At 32.2% G+C, this 16085-nt stretch overlaps 1 protein-coding gene across 1 annotated transcript in view; it reads left to right on the forward strand.

Moving 5' to 3' along the window:
• Positions 1 to 16085, forward strand: part of Mmp16 (matrix metallopeptidase 16) — a 241952-nt gene that overhangs the window by 126504 nt on the left and 99363 nt on the right. The window contains exon 4 of the mRNA XM_026383922.2: positions 6965 to 7269. Within this exon, the coding sequence (XP_026239707.1) occupies positions 6965 to 7269 (305 nt within the window). The remainder of the gene's footprint in view (positions 1 to 6964; positions 7270 to 16085) is intronic.

Below are 16085 nucleotides of genomic sequence, written 5' to 3' on the forward strand. Positions count from 1 at the left end.
GACCACACCTTTTGACATGAGCAAGCCATGCCATCAACATAGGCCAACACATTTGTGTCTTTCCGTAGTTTCAGGATTTATTTAATAACAATACCTTCACAGTCTACACTACTTTTAGGTGTGGCACTTTACCAAATACTCAAAAGTCACCTGGTAGTCATAAGCCAGACAAACACATGTGGTTTTATTCTAGTCTTAATTTCTAATATCTGAAACATAAAAATTACACTTCACACAATGATATATACACATCATTGGGTGTGTGTGCATGCGCACATGCATATATAATAGAAAGACTAAGAAAGGGTTAATACAACTGCAGAATTACAGATTGCTGAGACCAGAGCACAGGCAGAGAGAAAGGGATGCAGATTTTGAACCACCATAAGTGATCAGATAAGGATTTTAACTCACCAGTTACATGGAGTTTTCTAAGCAAAGGGTCCAGAGGGATGGCATTTTCAGTTTGAGAGTGTGACCTTGAAGTGTCAGCTTGAGGTGTCACCTTGGAAGATCGCCATGTGCCGTGTGTCATCATAGGCATGAGAAACTGCACTCTGCTGAAGCCCAGGGACAGAGATTCAGAAATTTGTCATCTTTGAATTTTTGATGATTTTTCTAGGTTAGGCTTCTGATGTGTGACTAGGTGACTGGGTCAAAGTGCCACTGTGTCCAGTCATGGGAGGATTCTCCTTTTATGGATCTTAGGTAAGGGGGTAATGTCCAGTGGGATTAGCAAACCGCCAAGTCTGGTGTTCCTTGCATGATTTGGGATGTTTATGTGACCAGGGACTCCTTGACTTAGTTTGATAACTTGGCACATAAAAGTTTGTTTTTTTTTTTTTTTTTTTTTTTTAATCAGTTTGTGCTTCATGCTTCTGCTGGACAGATGGTGATTGCTTACTTTTACAAACAAGGTGTGGAGTAATTCTACCTTGGCACTCATACGCTAGTAGTTTATGGCCAACTAATGCTTTATAAAATGGAGAAACTGGGTTTAGGCAAACCTGAAAACTGCTGTTCTGAATATATCATGGAGTGACTCTGAGCAGCCAGCTCCCCACACCTATCATGATGTATATTTTCTCTTATGGCAAACACATTTTTTATTGCTTCTTGGCAAATCAAAGTACACTTCTAAATAAACCAAAATGGTAAAGGGCCCTGAATGTAGTCACATGAGGAACAGTTCAAGATTAAAGCTAAAGTTTGCCAACATGATAGAAAGAATATTTAGAGGGGAGATTTCCAGTTATTCTCAAAATGCTTATAGTCCTTTAGAAAATATAATATTTTAAATTATTGGAAAATTAACCATCATATCAATCTTCCTCATCATTCGTGGCATTTAAATTAAGAAATTTATATTCATTTGTCAAGTAAATTAGAGGCCATTTTTATAATAGTTAAAGTTAGTTGCTGAATAAATTCTAAGTAAGTTTTGCTTAAGCTTTTTCACTAAATAATAGAAACTTATTGATTACCAATTTTATTAAAGAGATTTTATTTCCCAAATTTGATGAACACTGTATAAAATAGAGTAATTTTTTCAGAGTTCTAGATTTCAAAATATTATGTAGTGGAGGGGCATTGGGACGGGAACTTAAATTGCTAGGTGAGCTTATTTTTAAAATCATAGTATATTTATTCATGTAATGCTATGATATGTTATATTGATTAGTTTTGATTTTCACAGTATATTCATCCTTTAGCTACCCTTGATTTTAAATGAATGCCTCTATGACAACTGAAAGCACACTAGAAGTTATTTTACTTTAATAATTTATACACAGCAAAGATACTCAGAAGTTGCTAAAGAATAATCAGTTTATTAGGAGAAATGTTTTCATCATTCCCTCTGAACTCAAAAAGCACACTGAGTTTGATGATCCTGTTGACTTCAAAGAGAACTCAACTCATGTGTCCGGGAGACACATAATAAACTGAGAAAGGGACCCTTTTTAAATTAGACCCAAGGTATATGTACTTAAATCTGTCTTGTCTAGAAAGCCAGCAACTTGAGAAATAACCAATTATTTAATGTAAGTTTTGTTGGAGGGATTACATATTTAATTTACATTCCCTGACAATTTCTGGTACATAAAAATGTTGTAAAGCCATGACTATACAAAAATAATACTAATAAAAGTAAATTAGTTTTTTCAGTTTATCATGATAGAACATTATAATATATTCTCTATATATTCTCATAATTCAACCATGTTATTTATCTAGTTTATATTCTCAGCAAATGTCTATTTTCCTATACAGTAGATTTTCTTTAGTTGATAATAATTTTGCATAAAATATTAGTGAGCTGTTCCAAATAAATAATTTTCTATTTAATTGTAAATGCTATTTAACTTTCTTCATATAAAAATAATTTTGACACAAGAATAATAGTTTTATTGCAAAGGTATATAGCTATTTTTTCTTGTTTTCTCTATTGGAGATAAAACAGTAATGTAACTTTGAAAGAGATTTATCAGTATATCAAAAATGGAAGGATCAATAATCTTAAGTATGTAGAATTTTTATTCTGGTATGGATCTGATGATGTTAAAACTAGAAAATTCTAACTTTTTGCAGTGACCTATTGTCAGCTAAATGACATACTTTTTTTTGCCAGTACCAGTATTCTGATGAGTAACATCTAGAACTTTTCCCTTCATCAATATTATGTAAAATTGTATAAAGTGTGATCTAATATGAAAGATAACTATTATCAACTTTTTAGGTTAAATTTCCAAAATGTATTAAAATTGAAGTTTGAAAGAATCATTGAAATAGTATAATGAAATAACCAGATACAGACTTGAGAAAAAGAAACCCATTGTCTTAAGAAGTATATTAACTTTATCAAAAAGAAGAAAAAGCAAGTAAAATATTTTAAAATTAATTTAGCTTTGTTAAGTTTTTCAGAATAAACTTTCATTATATTTATTTTATAGCATTTCTTGTTTGTTAGTATATTTAATCTTTTGCTCATTCCTTATTAGAATCGTTCAGAATATCAGTCTATTTTACTCTTATTACACATGATCTCTCTGTGCACTTTTTATTTTAGATATTAGTAAATACAAAATATACCTCTCAATGGCATAAAAGTTTCTAAACTCCTATTTTTGTTTACACCAGTTTCAGAACTTGAGCTCTGATTCTGAAGCACGTTTGTATGTCTTATATTTATTAATGACACCACATGTATTGTGTTGAAGTATTTTGGAAGTTCATTAGTACATAGCTTCAAAAAATGTAAGGATGTATTTTTCAAATCCAGACAGTGCTCCACATTCATTATCCTTTACTGTATTTTTGCTTTGTTTTCTCAGAATCATTGTGTACTTGTATTTAAGTCCTACTGATAATTTTATTTTTCCTATTTGTATTATTATTTATTACTTGAAGTAAACAATTTCTCTTTTTCACATGGAATTCATCACCAATCCACATTAACAGTTCTCTTTGAAAATATAGTAAAGTATAATTATTTAGAAAATATAGTAAAGTATAATTATTTAGAAAATATAGTAAAACCAGTCCTCTTTGTCTCCATGGCTACCATCCTTATCCACATTTCTATCTTCTCTTGTGTGACTTATTATTTCCATTCTTGTCCCCTTCTCCATTTTCCATATTTGTGACTGGAATAATATCAGGGAACTTCTGTGCTTATAATTCTGCAGTGGCTTCCCCCTTCACAGAATGCAATCCAATTCCCGCCAGTCCTCTCTCATTTTGTATCATTGTCTGTCATGTTCATTTTACCCCAACTCACTCAGCAAGCACATGCTTTGAACTGACCCAGTTTGCTTGACCTGCTTATTGTTCCTTCTGGTGGGAAACTCAGTACTGGGTTTCTTTTCATTCCTCCGGTCATTGAAATAATTTTTATAATCTCTTCTCTTCATCTTCCCACCCCTCATGTTGCCATCTGAAATTATCACTGTTTTATGTTCTTTTCACTGTCTATCTCTTGTCACTAAAATATGTGAGCACTGTAACAGAAGATTCTAGCATCTAGGCCAGTACCTATTATATGGTAAGTCAGTATTCAGAGTTCCAACATTATTCTGCGTACCTCTTCACCCACAAAACAGGAAATTTAGAGACCAAGCTAGACATAGGTCTGTAGTGCTCAATGTAGATGTTCATTCTTTCTCAAAATATAACTCAGAGCACAATACTGAGTAGGACACAGAATTAAATCCAACTAACAAAATAACAACAGAACACTGCCTACCTTTCTCCCTGAGAAGGCATGAATTATTTTACTCTGTTCATGGCTTGGCTGGGGTAAAAAATTTGTGGTGCCTTCCTCAGCTCTTCCTTTTCTCTCACGGCTTATGACTAATCATAAGTTATAGTGGGTTTATCGTCAAAGCACATCCAAAATACAACTACTTCTCAGTGTCTCTTCTACTACCACTGGTCCAAAGCACCTAGACTTGTAATTACAATAGTTCCCAATGGGTCTTCCTGTTTCAACTTTTGTTCTGCTTTAATATATTTTCTACATCATGGCTCAAGTTATCTATTTGAAGAATAAGATGCTCCTGATGCTGCAGTGACTCAGAGCAATGTCCTGACCCTCACCCCACCCGCTTTCTAACCTATACCAGGTACCATGCTATCATTTGAATTACTAAGATTATCTCCACTTAAAGACCTTCCACTTACCATTTCTTTCTGTAGTACTCCTCTCCTTCATTCCATTTCTACATGGATTGCTGCTTTTTTCTTGTATATAATGAATAATAGTGACCATTAATTAGTCATTGGAAACCTTACTTTTCATATAAAGAACTAGCAATAGAATTCAAGACAATGGATTCTGACAATGCTTAGGATGAAGCTTTTTAGAGCTCTCCAGATCTAACACTTAGAAAAATTTCTCTAGATTCCTGTAAACCTTAACTTCCTTTTTTGTAAGATAGGTATAAAAGCCCATCTCATTGGGTTGTTCCAGGAATATAATTAGACTTTGTAAAGTGCTTGCCTGGCTTATAGTGAATGCTCAAATAATACAAATATTACTTTAGCATAACTCTTGACTGCCATTGTAGTTATCTGGACATGGTTACAATTGGGTTGAATATCGTCTCCATATTATTCTTTGCCACTGGAAAGTATATATTAAAAGTTTTTACTTTTTTTGGCAGGGGAGGGGGTACCAGGGACTAAACTCAGGGGCACTTGACCTCTGAGCCTCATCCCCAGCCCTATTTTGTATTTTATTTAGAGACAGGGTCTCACTGAGTTGCTTAACACCTCACTATTGCTGAGGCTGGCTTTGAACTCCTGCCTCAGCCTCCCAACCTCTTGGGATTACAAGCATGCATCACCACACCTGGCTAAAAGGTTTTATATGCTGATGAATAAATTTTAAAAGCAAAATAATTTTGAGTTCTATATGTACAATGACATACATTAGAGACACTGTAATTTGACTATCACTCCATCACTAGCTTCCAGTTCTTGAACATTATAGTCTTTTTTTACTAAAATATTTTCTTAGTATAAATTCATATTTGGAAGACATTATTGTTTGAAAGGGTTTGAAACTTACTTATCACTCCTGTGGAATTTACCCAGTGTGTTGTACATTCATGTAGAGGGTTTATTGTACTGCAACGTTAAAAAATATATAGACTAGGGCTAGGGATATAGCTCAGTTGATAGAATGCTTGCCTTGCCTGCACAAGGCCCTGGGTTCAATCCCCAGTACTGTAAAAAAAATTACTAAATAAATACATACACACAAAACACACACACACACACACACACACACACACACACACACACATATTAGCCAGGCACAGTGGCACATACCTGTGATCCCAGTGGCTGAACATCATATCGGAAGAGTGTAGCAGAGGGAAGCAGCTCACATCATGGTGAACAGGAAGCAGAGAGAGTGTCTCCACTTGCCAGCTACAAATATATATCCCAAAGCCACCTCCTCCAGCCACACCCTACCACTTCAGTTACCACACAGTAGGTCTCCATCACTCATTGGGTTAAGACTCTCACAACTCAATCATTTCTCCTCTAAACCTTCTTACATAGTCTCACACATGAGCTTTGGGGACACCTCATATCCAAACCATAAAACTATATATTATATAAATATATAAATATACTTATATAAATATATACATTTATATAAATCTATACATACATATATTTATATACATAAATATATATTTATATACATATATGTATGCTTCTATTTTATGCATATATACACACATATACATACATATTAGTTTCATTTATGTTTCAGTTAGAAAAAAATAAATTATCTAGAAAAAATAAATATCTGATTAGAATAAACATAATCAAGAATAATATTGATAATATTTCTTTGTTTGTGTTAGCATAAGAACAAACTAAATAGTCTGATTTGTTTCTTTAAATTCATATATGATTACTCAGTTCATTTTTAATTAGAAAAGTTAAAATAATAGTGTATCAGAAATTATAATCTTTTGTTTAAAACTTAAGAAGTGATTATGTCTGCTGAATTAGTGTTCATAAATAAAGAAAAGCATGAGTACGATATTGAAATTGATGTGTGCAGATACAATGATGTACCTCTAAATAATTAAAAACATGAAGAAATTGAAATTTTTATTTTAAATTGAACCCATTGTACATGTTTGATTGTTTGGCAGATCTCCCTTCCTGCATTATTCTCCAGGAGGCAAATTGACTGTTAACCATTTAACCATTCTGCAAAGATCTTCTCACTGATAATATTGATAATTAAACACTATACTACTGATAATTAAATGATCCCAAGAGAGTAAAAACTAGCTATGAAGACAAGAAGAATACATAAATTTCATTTTAATTTAATATTATTCGTTTTTTCCTTTACATTTTACTGAGCTATGATCTAAATCTGAAATAAGATTGACATAATAGAGCCGAGCTAATTATTGTCTTTTCTAACTTTCAGCATAAAGAACGTAACTCCCAAAGTAGGAGACCCTGAGACCCGTAAGGCTATTCGCCGTGCCTTTGATGTGTGGCAGAATGTAACTCCTCTGACATTTGAAGAAGTTCCCTACAGTGAATTAGAAAATGGCAAACGTGATGTGGATATAACCATTATATTTGCATCTGGTTTTCATGGAGACAGTTCTCCCTTTGATGGGGAGGGAGGATTTTTGGCACATGCCTATTTCCCTGGACCAGGAATTGGAGGAGATACTCATTTTGATTCAGATGAGCCATGGACACTAGGAAATCCTAATCATGATGGTAAGTTTATACTTTCTTTGCAGTGTAAATAGACTTATTTTTATTTTTAGAATGCCCCATGGATTTACTAATTTATGAGCGTAAGGCATTGATTCTAAATTTTCCTTTAAAGTTATAAAGCAGTATGTAAGGCTTGTTATGTTTTAGAATAAGAATTGGTATGAGTCAGTAGATAATATAGTTATGCATATGTTCTTTTGGTTAAAGATTATAACCTTACACTGTATTTGTAAATACTATAAATTTAAGAACAACTTCATGATAAAACAACTAACATGATAGTTACTTGAATAAAAGACACGTGTTTCTAGACAAAAATGCATATTTTGATTCTGATTTTTTAAACATTCAATTATAGCATCTTAGACTTATATGATTCCTAAGCATCCATGTGCCTAATTCTTTTAAGACTTAAATATTTTCCCTCCTCTCTATTGTAGAATTTTGTTCTTTCTACAAGAATGCATAGCTTTAATGACAACTAATCAGCTAATAAAACTCTTAATTCCTCCTTGATGAGTTAAGCCTAGTCATGAAATGAAGCTTTGTTAATGCATTAGAAGGTTTAGTTAGCTGGATTATTGTAATAGCTTCGCACATTTAGGACACCCAGGGTTCAAACATGTAATGGACAGAATGAGGTTGAGTTAAAGTAGCAATCAGTTTTCAAAGAAAACACAACTGTTCTTGTTTTCCAAAATAAATTACATTTAAATTTTTCAAAACTTTTTATTTAAAAGACAGAGACAGATTTATCAGGAGATTTCAAGTGTAGTGGAATGAAAAGCCAAAAACCTTGGAGTCAAGCAGATTAATGTTTAAAAGCTGGCTAAATAGTCATCAGTTCAAAAAGCCTCTGTCTGATGTGTATTTTCTTATTCTTACCATGTAGTTTAAATTGCAGGCTATGAAGAATGTGAGTGGAAGCTCTTTCTATGCAGGACTATTTAAACTATATCTAAGCATCTAATAATACAATATCTGGCAACATGGTTGTTGAACCCTAAAGTTTGATTCTTTGTGATGTATCTAAGAAATAAGAAAAAAAAAAAAAAGAAGAAGAAAACAAAAAAAAATTTGATTCTGGTATCACTTAAAATGAAATTTTCTTTTATTTTTATCAAAGTCACACAATCATCCCAATGAAATCACTCAGACTTCAAGTCAATTGTTAGCATTTTGTTTTTGCACTCTAAATTATTAAAAAGAGTGGTACTTCTAATGGGAGAATTTTGTTGGCACAGGCAAAAGTATGTTTGCTTCCAGGGGAATAATGGTCTTGAAGTTCTGAAAACAGAAAATAATCTTTTGTTGCAATTATATATCCAATTATTAAAGTCACATTATTTTTAAAATTTAAATTAATGTTTAAAATAATAACTATATATACTTCAGGACAACATGTAACATTTCCATACATGTACACATTGTGTAAAGTTTAAATAAGATTAAATATTTCTAGCTCCTTAAATACTTATCACTTCTTTATGCTGAAACTTTAAAATCTGTAGTCTTGAAGTTGTGTTAATTTGGCTTTTTGGCCTCATAAATTAAAGTGTATTAAAATTTTATACGAAGGAGAAAACTATCAAATTGCCAATATTTTGTCTTAGTATGCTGAAATCCTTGACAAAGAAGGGCTGTAATAATTCTTAGGTGTATGCTGTATTAGTGAGCTTTTAAAGCATCAACCAGCACTTTTTAAAAATAGACAAAGTTTTTAAGAAAAACTCGGTAAGGGGATTTGATGACATATGAAATGGGAATGTTTGAGTATGATCATTGCTGTGAATGTTTTTTGTTTTGCATATTGTTTTTCAAGGAATGGATATATAGAAAAAAAATCTGAAATATAGCTTGTGGCCTGTAGGTGTGCAATCACTTTAAGTCACTTGTCACTGAGAGAATCCACTGGTTTATCTGATTGCTTCCTAACTTATACTGTGGAGATGATAGAACATTCTGTGCACATACAGGCACATGACTAAAAACTTAAAACAGTTGTTTGATACTTGGTTTTTCATTTGGAGGAAAATGTGTCTTTAGCACTCAAATAAGAATGTTTCGCCTTGTGAATGTGCCTAAAGGAAAGAACTGTACAAAATAATAATGTTTCAGAATTGCAAGGGATTAGTGAGATGTTAATTGACTGTAGGAAATGTAATTCCATAAAGATTTACTGCTTAATTGAAATTCAAACTCTTAACCAGAAACAGCAGGGCAGCCAGGGTAGTGTCAGGCTGAAGTATTGATCATTTATCAAAAGAACAGCCTCTAGCTTTGCTTGTGGTACTGGGGAATGTGGGGAGAATTCATGCCTTTATATATACTAGATCCAAACTGCATGTGAGACTATTGTATCACAAACAATACAAGACAAAATTTTCACATCTTCATCAATAAGCTTTTGTTTTTCTTTAATCTAGTCCTGGAATGCCCCTGGCTTACTTACCTGAATTATTTTCTTCCTATCCTATTTACAGCTCTTGAGCAAGGAGAAAACAGAGCAGCTTGGTTATTTAGTGAAAATGCAAATGAAAAAGCCTTTTGATAAGTACCCAGCTCATTTTCCACAGCATATTGCTCAGCTAATGAAGGCAATTTGAATTCTGTCTACCTCAAAAGAGATAAACGGTGTCTTAGGTTGCCAGTAACCCTTAATTCATTGTTATCTACTTTCCTATCAATTTGCTTATAGTCATGATATTTTTTGAAAACTCAAGCTGAAGGCCATTAAGTAAATTAAAATAAATATCCACATTCTCCCTCTCTGTCTCACACACATACACATACTCATTGTCTCTTTCACACACATACATCCCTAAAAAAATTATGCCATTTTTCTATTTTTTAATTTATTTATTTTTATTGAGTTTTTAATTTTTGTTTACTGAATAAGTAAAATAAATCCAGAGTAATTCAAAAGAAAATATTTATCATGATAGGGTTTTTGAAAATAATATATTGACAGTAGTTTGGAAATTTTAACTCTAGAATGTTAAACTTTATTTTGGATTACATTAGCTTATAGTTTCCTTGGCTATGATATAAAGTTTAAGTGGAATTATAAATACAAGCACAACCTATCACAAAGCTATTTCTTTTTTTTAAAATACCTTTATTTTGTTTATTTAATTGTTTATGTGGTACTGGGGATCGAACCCAGTGCTTCCTGCATGCTAGGCAAGCACTCTACCTCTGAGCCACAACCCCAGCCCCCACAAAGCTATTTCTAAATAGACAAATATATAAGAAGTAATGAGATTTCAAATTGATAATCTCTGAACAAAAAAAAATACCTATTATAATGATATATAAAACTTGAGATAGAATAATATCTAAATAATGTCCTATTTACCATTGCAGTTGCAATTCTGCTAACAGAAATAATGCAATACAATGACTATTTACTGTTTTGAAAGTTCATAGCCTAAAGTCAAGGGTATAGCACTCTTGTGGCAGGCTGTCCAAAAATATAAGGAGAGATTAATAATGATAAAAATGTCACCTGAGACATCAAAACTCTTAAATCTATTCTGTTTTTCAATGTGAAATTATCATTTCATCCCAACCCACTCACTCATGAATACTCAAAGGATTTTCATGATGTGATTCTTGAGAAAATGGACCTGACTTATGCCAACCATGGAGAGTTAACACAGTTAAGAAAGATGTAATCTTGGGTACACTAGTATAGAAAGTACATGCCCTAGGTAAACACAGATATTTGGCAGCTGTCTGATACCTCCCCACACTTATGTTCATGTTAGAGCTGCTATGGCTATATGACATGTCTCAGAGGTACAGGATTTGAACTTTTGTCTTTGAGGAAAGGAGATAGATGCCAACTGGTTATTATGAAGATGTCTGTCAGCCAGCAACAAAGTCTGAGGGAATAATCTAGAGCTATTTATCCTGTGGTTTTTGAAGATAAGGGAAGGACTCCATATGACTAAGCAGTCAAGGTCTTAACCTGTCCTTAAACAGACAAACTTACTGATATTTTAATTTCTAAAATGATCTCTCTACTGCATAGTTCTTACCTTAGCATGTTTTATCAAATCTTGGAAACTCTTTCTCAAAGAAATTTGGCTTTCACCTTCATGGCAGTGTTTTTTTACTTGTTTGTTTTTAAAACCATGTGTTGTTTGTTTTAAAATCTTCCTGGAATGATCTTTATTTCACAAAGTTTATTTTATTTCACTAGACTACTGACTTCAAGTTTGATAGTCTCAACTCTTTTGAAATCGTTCCATTATGTAGCTTCATTTGATCATTTTGCAGTATCAAGTGGTGTGCAATTAGAGAACAGCCTGCGAATTGATGTAGTCACACTCACAAAAACTATTTCATTATTCCAGTATTAATAAGATATATAGATAGATCATGAACATTAAAAGCCCATAATATAGTTATTAATAAATGTAAAAGAGAAATGCCCATGACTTTTAACAAGGTAGAATTTAATTTCTTGTGCATTTGATGGGAGAGAGTGGCTCTCTCCCATAGAATGGAGTTTTAGCCATAATCAATACATGACATCCAAGGTTGCCTCAGATGTCAACATTCAGGCAGCAGTTAAGATAAATGAGATAAGTGTGCCCAAGGTTTTATGTGTCCATCCTGCAAGTGGTGTCTATAACATTTCTTCTCAGTTTCCACCAACTAAATTTCAACCCCATGGCCACACCTAATCACAAGGAACACTAGAGAAAGGCAGTGGATTAAATAAATAGCTAGTAAGTGACTTCTACACCAGTATGTCAGGAGATAAGCAATATTACTTGGATTTTACATACAACTCTATAGGTAAGTTGCTTAATCATAATCAGCTTTCATTTGAATTTTGACCTATTAATGATTACTTAATTTCTGTTATTTCTGTTCTTCTATAGTTGTGTAGGAAATTTCCTTCAAATTCATTTTTAAATAGGTTCTTTTTCCTTAAATCTGGATTGTCATCAACAAAACAAAATTAAATGTTTAAAATTTAGCCATTTTTATGAATATAAACAATATTTTTAAGCTTTCGAAATAATTCAGTTGGCTTGAATTTAAAAATCTGCCAGTTTTACATTCTTTAAATTATCTAAGACCATTAAGAAATTTCTACCTTAACTTTGTCCATTTTTTGCCACAATAACAGCCACATCAGTATAAAATCATGCATCTTTTCATTTTAGCAAATTCTATTCAGTTTAAACAGATTTATATACTCTTGTTCTTACATTTAATTTGTCACCTTCTTCTTAATTTGACAACAAATATGACAACAAAACCTTTCTCCCCATTTAGAATGGGAGGAGAAATCAATCTTGTAAACCACAATGCTTATTTATTTATTTATTTTTTACCAACGGTGTAATGTATCAGAAGACAAAATGGTGGGCAAGAGGAGTTTCCACCCTGTTGGATGTATTTTAACCAATGGAAATCAACTTAAGACAATGAGATATCACCCCACTTTCCAGGTCTTAGTTGAAAAGGCTAGCATATAAAATAAAATAGATAATTCAAAAATACTGATTATTTTTAATCAAAGATACCTGAAGAAGAAAACAAAAAGTAATATTAATGGCCTAAATTACTTGTGCATTTAGTATGTCCCAGATACTATTCCAAATTAGCTTTTATATATTAACTCACTTATTTTTTTGTAAAAGTTTACAAGTAGGTAATATGATCAGTTCAATTTGTTAATAAATTTAGGCACTAAAAGTTTGTTAACTTGCCCAGGGTTAGGTAGGTAGTACTAACAGAATGGTGCCATTAAAATGATAACAAAGAATTTGATAAAGGGTACATCTACTTGAAAATTCAAAAGAAGAATCTATACTGAAAATATGTTATCCAGTGAGCCAGAAAAATAATATTGGAAACAACATAACACCTCATAAACAATTTTCTATGGACCATAAAAAGAAAACTTGTGGAAGTTTTTGGTATAAGCCATTTCCCAAAAAGATGATGATGTGAAAGCTATGAATAAAACAAGAGGTAGAAGACCAGGTAGATAGATCCAGCCTAGATATTATACATTCTTTCGCCATCTCAGAAGATGATGAGTGGTAAAATAACGCAAAAGAAATAAACGAACACGTAGTTGCCAGAAAGTATTATTCTAAAGTGACATTGTAGTATTATGTAATTTGGAAGTCTACTTTTTTTTTTTTTTTTTTTTTTTTTTAGTACCAGAGTTTGAACCCAGAGTGCTTAACCAGTAAGCCACATCCTCAGCCCTTTTTATTTTGAAACAGATTCTCACTAACTTGCTTAGGGCCTTGCCAAGTTGCTAAGGCTGGCTTTGAACTTTAATCCTCCTGCCTTAGCCTCCTGAGTCACTAGGATTACAGGCATGCACCAGCATGCCCACCTTCAGAAGTCATTTTATTCACTGAAAGTAAATAAAATAAGATCCATAAATACATACATTATGTAAGTTTTAAAAAATTCTATAAAGCACTAGACAAAACAATAAAAAATGTCTTCACAAAGGACTAAATAATAAAACGATCTCTGCTATGCAAACTACTAAAAGACACTGGAAGGAAATGTACATAATTTATATATTTTAAATACTTCGATAGTCTTCATGGTATTAAAATGTATCTGCTTAAAATATTCCTATATAAAAATATATATGTTAGAAACTATGTGTGTCCTGAAAGACACTTCTTATGAGTTATTGATAACATAATGTGAAAGATAAGAAAAATTTGTGGTTAATCCTTCAGCATTTATGATGTTAACATACAGGTCTGATGTTGTAATTTCATATTCTCTTCCTTCAACAAAAATTTTATTAATTTTAATTTTGCTGTTATCAATCATATAATAGAAACCTGGAGAATGACTGAGCATTGTATAAAATTTTAATGAAAATATTAATGATCTACACTATTAACGATAGTAAAAGTTTACAATTTAGGGTAGACATATGTATTTGTAATATTGAATTTATGATGTAACGTAACATAATAAGCACTTTTTTTTGGGTACCAGGTATTGAACCCAGGGGCGTTCAATTGTTAGAGATGATGAACATTTTTTCATATATTTGTTGATTGATTGTATATCCTCTTCTGAGAAGTATCTGTTCTGAGACAGGGTCTCACTAAGTAGCTTAGGGCCTTGCTAAAATGCTTAGACTGGTTTTGAACTCATAATTCTCCTGCCTTAGCCTTCCAAGTTGCTGGGATGATAGGTGTGTGCTACTGCACCAGGACATAAGAAACATTTTTAAAGAATACATAAAATTCTTACTTCTGAAAGTCAAGGTGCTTCACAGATCTTCTCACTAATTAATAAATAAATGGGTAATAAAAAGCATATTTTTATTGAATAGTTTGGCATCACTTCGGTAAAATATATCTCTAATAAGTCAGGAAAGCAGTAAGCTAAAACTGATGTTTTGAGTGGTTGTGCACATTTACAAAACAGATACCAACCTTTAGTTCAGGGAAAAAGATGAGATTAAATCTACTTTGACTTAAATAGTTGTCAAATGATAAGGTTCAAAAGAGCACATTAAAAATTAAATGAACATTCTTTCAGCTTTGTAAGTGTCTTCAACTTTCTTTCCAGTGTCTTCTCTTGAACATTTTCTACTCAGATTGTCCTACAAATCAGATACTGTTTAACTTAGATTGTTTTCTTGCTGGATGATGTAGCCTGCTTCTTGCTCTGCTTAGAATTTACCTAATGGATCCCATGACTATTATTCTTTAAAAATATCAATATAGATATATACCAACTCTGGCATATATATACCTGAGTGTCTTTATAATTTAGATCAAGAAAAAAAAATATTTAGTCTTCAAATAAAGAGGACTATTTTTTTCAACACTTAGCTCAAGTTTATTGATGATAATATAATTAAGATATCAATTCTATATTTATGACAATTCTAGGGCTTTGGATATAGCTCACTGGCAGGGTGCTTTGATTCCTAGCACTAAATTAATTAATTAATTAATTAATTAAAATTTATTATATATTTAACATTTTTAATTAAGAATTTGTCTCTATGTTTATAATATAGGATATGGGAGTTAAAAAGAACATAACCACCATTTAAATATTAATATGTCAATGCACCTACTTCAATACCTGGCACATGTAAGAAATATTAAAATAAATATTTGTTAGTTTCTTTCCTGATAGTTGCAGTACTAATCAACATTTTGATTTAGTATTTCAGCCATAAGTTACAATGAATCTTCAACTGTGATGGAGTTTATAATATTTTCAACATGTAAGCAATACATATTCTCACTGTAAAACTCAGTGAAACTGGTTGCTAAAAAGAAAATAATTAAAATCATTTTGAATATTTCTACCCCAAGGTAACCCCTGAAAGTTCCAATGGCTTTAATCACTATCCTCAATATATATATTAACTGCTAGATAAGTGCTATAGAATGGATCATAAATGTCCCCCAAAGGTCTATGTGGTAAAGATTTGATCCAAGTATAGTACTGTATTGAGAGGTGGCACTTAAAGAGGTAGAACCCAATGCCAAGTCTTCAAGCCATTGGGAACATGCACTTGAATGAAATAGCCAGACTCCTAACCCCTTCCTCTTTTTCTCTTTTACTTCTTGTCCATGAAGTAAAACCAAGAATCAATAAACAGGACAGACTCAAACTCAAAAGTGTCTTCTCAGCAAAAGAAACAATTTGTGAGGTGAATAGAGAACCTACTCTTGGGAGCAAATTTTTACCCCTCACTCATCAGATAGAGCACAAATCTCTAGGGTATATAAAGAACTCAAAAAGCTAAGCACCAAAAAAACCCCACAAAAATCCCAACCAAT

The sequence above is a fragment of the Urocitellus parryii genome, chromosome 7 (genome assembly GCF_045843805.1).
Source record: "Urocitellus parryii isolate mUroPar1 chromosome 7, mUroPar1.hap1, whole genome shotgun sequence".
Classification (NCBI taxonomy): Eukaryota; Metazoa; Chordata; class Mammalia; order Rodentia; family Sciuridae; genus Urocitellus; species Urocitellus parryii.